Source organism: Papaver somniferum, chromosome 5 (assembly GCF_003573695.1).
Source record: "Papaver somniferum cultivar HN1 chromosome 5, ASM357369v1, whole genome shotgun sequence".
Lineage (NCBI taxonomy): Eukaryota > Viridiplantae > Streptophyta > Magnoliopsida > Ranunculales > Papaveraceae > Papaver > Papaver somniferum.
Genome location: NC_039362.1, coordinates 169487665 through 169495553, shown reverse-complemented (window position 1 = coordinate 169495553; position 7889 = coordinate 169487665). Strand labels below are relative to the sequence as shown.

At 35.2% G+C, this 7889-nt stretch overlaps 1 protein-coding gene across 1 annotated transcript; it reads right to left on the bottom strand.

Annotated features, from left to right (window-relative positions):
* Positions 1–339: 339 nt before the first annotated feature.
* LOC113280018 (uncharacterized mitochondrial protein AtMg00810-like) lies at positions 340–1547 on the bottom strand. Its single transcript, XM_026528655.1, has 3 exons — positions 1504–1547; positions 831–942; positions 340–708 (listed from the first exon to the last, which is right to left on the bottom strand). The coding sequence occupies exons 1-3, from the start codon at positions 1545–1547 to the stop codon at positions 340–342; spliced, it is 525 nt and encodes a 174-aa protein (XP_026384440.1).
* Between the last annotated feature and the right edge of the window lie 6342 nt (positions 1548–7889).

Below are 7889 nucleotides of genomic sequence, written 5' to 3'. Positions count from 1 at the left end.
AGAAAACCTATTCTTAATGGAACTAAAAAAACGCAATTAAGAATGTAGCTTTTTTTTCAGCCGTTAGATTTCAACAACTCATTTTAAATCTACCGATAAAAAAAACGCAATTCTTAATTGCGTTTAACGCTATTCTTATTGGCATTCAGATGGATTTTCCACGAACCCTTCCACGAAACCGTGGAACCTTGCTTGGATTTTCTGTGGAAGACCCCAACTTGGATGCCACTAAACTTGACATTCCATGGTTTTTCCACACTTGGAATAGTTTGGATTCCACCATAAGACTTTCTCTCACACCATAAAACTGGCACTTTTGGAGTTGTGAAATGCAGTTCATTAAGCAAAGACTGGACCCAAACTAATTAATTCATATGTTGCATCTGTTAATGCATGATATTCTACCTCTGTACTAGATATAGAAACAGTCTTCTCTTTTCTAGAACACCAGGAAATGAGATTTGGACCAAGAAAAATCATTCCACTTGTTGAGCGCTTGTAAGTCATGGCACCAGCCCAATCAGCATCTGAATATGCCTGCAACTGAAGAAAGAGTAATCTTTTAAACTGTAATCCATAGGAAACTGTACCCTGTAAATATCTTATTATCCTTTTGATAGCTGACCAATCTGCATTAGTAGGATTTTGCATGTCTTGACAAGCTCTATTAACAGCATAAGCAATGTCAAGTCGAATTATTGTTGTATACTGAAGAGAACAAACAGTACTACTATAAAGAACAAGATCTTCAGAAGGAGTAGAAATAATATCAAAAGTAGTTGAGGCTATGGGAGTAGCAGAACTCTTAGCAGCATTCAGTTTAGTTTAACCAGCAAATTAGTGACATAATGTTCTTGAGACCATGAAACACTTGCAGAACTCCTTTGAGCTTGAATACCCAAGAAAAAATACAACTCACCTAAATCATTTATGGCAAACTCCCTGTTTAGGATAACAATCAAGTAATCAATGTCAGATTAAGAGCTTCACGTGACCAAAATGCCACTAACATAGATTAAAATGTAAAGTGTAGTTGTATTGTTGACTCTGTAGAAGAGAGAAGCATCAGATTTTGAAGAGACAAAACCTTTATCAATTACAAACTAACTCAATCTCTCAAATCGAGCCCTTGATGCTTGTTTTAAACTATATAGAGATCTCTGAAGTTTACACACATCATTAGGAAGCATGTTATCAGAGTAACCTCGTGGATGAACCATATAGACATCTTCAGATAAATGACCATGCAAGAAAGCATTCGTCACATCTTAGTTGTCTGATCCGCCATTTCTTGTGGAGAGAAATTGAGAGAATGAGTCTTACAGTTGTAGGATTAAATACGGGATTGAATATATCTTGATAATCAATTCCTTCCACTTGGTTATATAGCCTTTCGAAACTAATCTAAATTTATTTCTCTATATAGAACCATCAGCTCTTCTATTGATTCTAAATATCCATTTTCAACCAATGACATTTTGTCATGAAACAACAAATACTAACTTCCAAGTGTCATTCTGCAATAAAGCATCAATCTCTTCATCCATTGCAACTTTCCAATTTGGATTTTTATAAGTATCAGTGTAGCAGGTTGAATTGTGATATCCTAACTACTCAGGTACATCATATCCTTCTCATTATGGGTCTCAAAATTGGTATAACTCTCCTACTTGTGGTAATTTAGGAATATTTGGTAATTCTGGATTTAGAGGAAATAGAAATGCTGGTAGATTTAGAGGAGGTTTTATAGGAGGTGGAAATTTTACAGGTGCTCGATTTGGTCGATCAGGTGGACTAAACAACTTTCATCCTCCTACTAGATATAACTACTATATTGAATGCCAGATTTGTAAGAAACCAGGTCACTCAACTACTGAATGTAGATACTGATTCACACCTAGTGACAGCTCAATGGTGCAAGCCTATCATAATTTATATGGTGACGAATTTAAGGACTTTTGGTGTCCTGAACCTGAAGCATTTGTTATCTATAATGAGGATTCTGCTAGTTCTTCTTCTGGCGGGGTACCTGACTCCAGAGCAACACATCATATCACTTCAGACTTATCAAATCTCAATTTTCACTTTGAATGTCAAGGTTCTGATCAGTGAGAGTTGACAATGGCTCAGATTTTCACATTATTCATGTTGGCTCTTCTACATTATATAATGATTATGTTAAGTTCACTATTTCTAATGTACTTCATGTTTCATCTATTACCAAGAATTTAATATTTCTTCTTCAATTTACTAAGGAAAATAATTGCTACTTTGAATTTTATTCTGATAAATTTCTTATTAAGGATATGGTTACCCACAAAGTACTACTTCATGGTCCTGTTAGAGATGGTTTGTATCACATGGAGTTCACAACTACTCAAATCAAACAAGTATTATCCTCTGAAATAAAAATTCTTCATCAGCAAATTGGCACAACAAGCTTGGTCATCCAACACACCAGACTCTCAAGCATATTCTATCTTTTATGGATGAGGTTATTGATTCACATTTATCTTCTATAATTTTCTGTTCATGTTATCAACCAAAAGTCATGCACTTCCCTATACTACTGGTTCAAGTAATAATGTGTACGGTCTTTTAGATTTAATACTGAAAAAGCGGGGGTCTAACAACACCACCCAATATTACGCTTAGGAATCTGTATGGACTAACTCCAAAATACTTTCTACAGAATCAACTAGACAGACAAACTCAATCTAGGTAAAAGTATCTCAAGGAGTTAATATCTCTCTCTTGTTTTTATTTACTCAAGCTAATAGAAATCAGCGAGTCTTTAATCAAACACAAGGAATAACTTGGATGGTACAAAAGACCAATATCCAAGGATCAATCAATGACAATCAACAACCAAAGGTTGGATTACTCTAATTGATGATCTAACGCACATCATGTATTATTTCAACTATAAAGATAAAACAATATAATGCGGAAATAGAAATAACACAGACACCAGAAATTTTGTTAACGAGGAAACCGCAAATGCAGAAAAACCCCGGGACCTAGTCCATATTGAACACACACTGTATTAAGCCGCTACAGACACTATCCTACTCCAAGCTAACTTCGGACTGGACTGTAGTTGAACCACAATCAGTCTCCCACTGATCCAAGGTACAGTTGTACTCCCTACGCCTCTGATCCCAGCAGGATATTGCGCACTTGATTCCCTTAGCTGATCTCACCCACAGCTAAGAGTTTCTACGACCCAAAATCGCAGGCTTTGACAATAAAAAAATCTGTCTCCCACAGACAAGTCTATCAAAGGATCAATTTGTCTCCCACAGATAAACCCTAAAGGTTTTGTTCCGTCTTTTGATAACAATCAAGGTGAACAGGAACCAATTGATAATCCGGTCTTATATTCCCGAAGAACATCTTAGAGTTATCAATCACCTCACAACAATCTTAATCATATGGTAGCGAAACAAGATGTTGCGGAATCACAAACAATGAGACGAAGATGTTTGTGATTACTTTTTATATCTTGCCTAGCGGAGATATCAATCTCAAGCCAATCAATCTGATTGTACTCGTACATAGAATATGCAAGATAAGATCACACAACTACGATAAAAGTAGTATCGGTCTGTCTTCACAATCCCAATGAATTCTTTAAGTCGTTAAACTGGTTTTATAAGAAGAAAACCAAAGGTTAAAGGAGAAACGACTCTAGCACGCAAACTAGTATCACACGTAAGGTGTGAGGATTAGTTTTGCACAATACTAGATGTCTCCTTTATATAGTCTTTCAAATCATGGTTTGCAATTAGGTTACCTTGGTAAAAAAAGGAATCAATATCCACCGTTAGATGAAAAACTGATTTAGATTCAAGCTAATATTTTTCAACCGTTAGATCGAAAACTTAGCTTGTTATACACACTTTAAAATGCACGCTTCTAGATTTGTTAACCCCACCGAAACGTATGCACTTGTTGGTTCAACAATAGTTAACCAAATGGTTATCCATATGAGCATTTCATATCAACCATGTTCTTCTTCACCATAACTAGTTCAAATGACTTCAAATGAACTAGTTAGAGAGTTGTTCAATTGCAAGGAAATCTTATGTACTACACAAGACACAATTGAAGCAAAGATGATTTGATTTATTTGAATCGGTTCATGAACTTTTATAGGCACGGTTTGCAAACTGCATTCCTTAGTATTTTTAAGTTTAAGTTCAGAAATCATCTTTAGATATATAACCTTCTCAAGTTCGCAGACTAGGTTCACAGACTTAAGTTACCGGGCAGAGTTTACAAACTCCAGCAGAAATTCTCGGGTTTGAGAACTTCGCGGGTTCGCAGACTGGGTTCGCGAACTGAGTTCGCGGACTTAGCTTCACGCAAGTAGTTTTTCAACTCCATCAGAAATTCTCGGGTTTGAGAATTTCGACAGTTCGCGGCCTTGGCTCACGCCATTCTTCCGGTTCTCTTGATCAACAAAGTTCGCAAACTTTGGTTCAAGGAATAAGAATTATACATAAATGTGTTTCCACAATAATGCTTATGTCCACCATTGGTTGTGTAATCTAAACTCTCATTCCAATCATTGAAACATTCTTAGAGGACGTTATATAGTTGTTACACCATTTCTCGTCAAAGCAATTTTCTAGATGATTGAAACATATTATGACTTTCGTCACATGGTAAAGATAAACTTGATCGAAGTGAAAAGCTTACCAACACATATTTCGAGATATATATAGGCGGGGTATACTCGTCTCGAAATACCAAATGTGTATAATCCAAGTCTATATATATATCATACGACTTCTTATCTCAAAGAGTAGGAGATAGAGTAGATAGACTTTTGAGTGATAGATAAGTTCAAGTCTTCACATACCTTTTTGTCGAGAAGTTCCACCGGTTCCTTGAATAGTTATTCTACTTGTATGATGAATCGCCATGAAGTCCTTGAGTTCAACTACGCTTTCTATCCTAGTCCGAGACTTATCTATAATAGACTAGAAATCAAGACTTATAGTTTTGATCACTAACATTAACAAACATGCTTGAGATAGAAACGCATGCGAGTTCGACCGAGCAATGCTCTAACAATCTCCCCCTTTGTCAATTTTAGTGATAAAACTATCAATACATATGGAATAAAAAAAAGATAAAGAAACTTTAGTAGCTCCTATTACACATGTCTAATCTTCAACATTCCTCGAAATCTTTGTCACTTTCAAGTACTCCAATGATCCAAAAGGTTGTAAGTTTAGCATCACCGTTGTTGAAGATCCGTAGCTATAACAATGAGAAAGCATCGGTCTCGATCATTGTTATACAGTGTCATAGTATTATTACACAGTGTCAAAGTCCAATTGTATCGCAACTTCAACAATAATACTACGATGATATGTATCACTCCTCCTTATTCAATACTCCATCTCACATGGAAACCACTCCCCCTTACACAATGATCCTAAAACCATATGTATTTGTAGTGTGAACTACATATTAATCCCCCCCCCCCTTTTTGTCAATAAAATTGGCAAAGGTACAAGAACGGGATCATAATGAAATTTTCGAGAGAGACATTTCATGATAAAAGGAAAAAATACATACCAACTAATTTAGATGCAATCATAAAGCCGAAGCTAAATGCATTCATCAAGGAGTTTTAAAGATACAAGATAACCCCTCTAAAATTCCACAGTCGCACACCCCTCAAGATATGACCATTAAGCACAAGTTCAAAAGAATTCTCCCCCATTTGATGTCATTCCCGAAAGAACAACAAGAGCGACCTTAATTTCAAAAGAAAAGAAGGATTTTTATTGGACACCAAAAACCATGAGAATGATTTTCTATATCCAAAAACTCAATCAAATTAATCACAAGTAAACCCATGATTAATTTAATCGGAATACGCAACCAAATTAAACACAAAAAGTGATCAATTAAATTGATTATGCTCAACATAAGAGAACTTATGGAGACATGAAAATAATCAACTAGATTAATTACAAGAGAACCTATAATTAATCTAATTGGAATACACAACCAAACTAATTACAAATGTAACCAATTTAATTGTCATTTGTTTTGCTCAATATAAGAATACTTACGGAGCAATAACTAAATAATCAAACAAGATGATTAATTTAGTTTAATATGCTCGACATAACATATCTCACGGAACACCAACTAAGCTAATAAATGAACTTGGTTGTATAGTTCTCAACATAAGATACATTCTGGAGCCTCACAGTAATACATAAGAATATGGATCAGGGATGATCAATACTGCGGAATACACAAGGATTCATTATATCTTCAATCAATATTTTCATAACGAAAATTAATATACATAATCCTTGAAAACAAAAGATTTTAACCTATCTTCCATCAAATAATTGACAATATAGGATTAACTTTTGTATTTGTCAAAAGTCCATTCATTCTTTTACCAGTACGTGAATACCGACCACGGATGACTTTACTTTTGACAAAGTACGGGACAAATATAATTCACGGACGTAAACACCAATCCCATAACAAATTGCAATATAACAAATCATAAAGATTAATACTGCAAAAACATCATCCTCCAAATATTTTTAGAATTTAAACCAAATAAACCTAAAAAAGATCAAGAAGATGAAAATAATAGCTATGTGTGGTCACAATTATTGCTATTCAAAGCACTAGTTATTCTTCCAACTAAGCCAAAAAGAAGACATACTAGGAAACATAAATAAAACAAGCTAAAGAAAAACATACTCCAGTGCTATCCCGAATACGAACTAGGATCATATGGACGGTTCAGAATCCTCATGAGACAAAGGGTCTTTGAGCTTGTGATCAACAAGATTAATTGCAACATCGGAGAGGTGATTCTCTTTGCGAAGATCATTGATGTAAGATTTTATGAGACCAAGGTCAATAGTAACCTTTTCCAACTCAGTTTTCAATGCATCAAGATTTTTCAGAGTCACAATGAGCTCTGGTTTTGCTTCCCCAAAGTACTTAAGAAAGTCATGAACAACTTCAGCAGAAATCATATCATCCTTTTCAGCATCCTCATGAACATAGGCAAAATAACACGAAGCATTAGGATGATCTTCATCTACAAGGGTTCTTTTCTTCTTGGACTCAACAACAAAACCTTTGTCAAGGAATCCTCTTGCAAAACCACCATAGCAAGATGAAGAAAAAGACATTATTGACAACCCAAAAGTCAACCTAGAGTATGCGTACGAGACTTTCGTAACTCAATAGATTGATATTTAAGGGTATCTTAGGGAAGGGATTCTAGGGTTTTCTTAAACAGTTGACTCGTCCCAGAACACGGATATCTGTTCGAGTACAACATGACCCCCAAAAAAAAGTAAAGCCCAAAAGGGACTTTTGCAACAAAAGACTCGAAAACTTCCATAACTCGGGAAGGCAATTTTGAGTATAGTTGTAGCAAGAAACAAGATTCATAAGAGGACTTCCTAAACAAAATGACACTTTAGACACAAACAATACTTTAAGCACAGTGAGTCTGCAATCAAAAATCTTATCTATGGACGATAAGAAGATAGCTCAACTTAACAGACGCAAATGCCAAAAGTATACTTGAATATTAACACATCTTACTCAACAGGGTTTTTATGAGTAAGCTCTTCAACCCTTGTGATTAATTATCACAAGTATGAGCCACAAGCTCATCAAGAGATTTGTGTTTATGGTCAATTCTCTTTTTCCTCCTGAATCTAGAGAGGGACTCCTTTTTATGTGAGAAATTATCATAAAACTTTCTGTCATCAAAATACGAGACATAGTTTGAGTTCTTACCAGAAGAATTTTGTTTTGAGGAGGAGGACAACCTGTTGACGAATTCTTTATACCCATCAATTATCTTTTTCAGATTATCT

Coding starts and splice junctions, on each gene's coding strand:
- LOC113280018 (XM_026528655.1), bottom strand. CDS start 1,547: ATGGATGAAGAGATTGATGCTTTATTGCAGAATGACACTTGGAA. Junction 943..1,503: donor TTGCAGAATGACACTTGGAA/GTTAGTATTTGT, acceptor TATCCTAAACAG/GGAGTTTGCCATAAATGATT. Junction 709..830: donor ATTATGTCACTAATTTGCTG/GTTAAACTAAAC, acceptor TGTTCTCTTCAG/TATACAACAATAATTCGACT.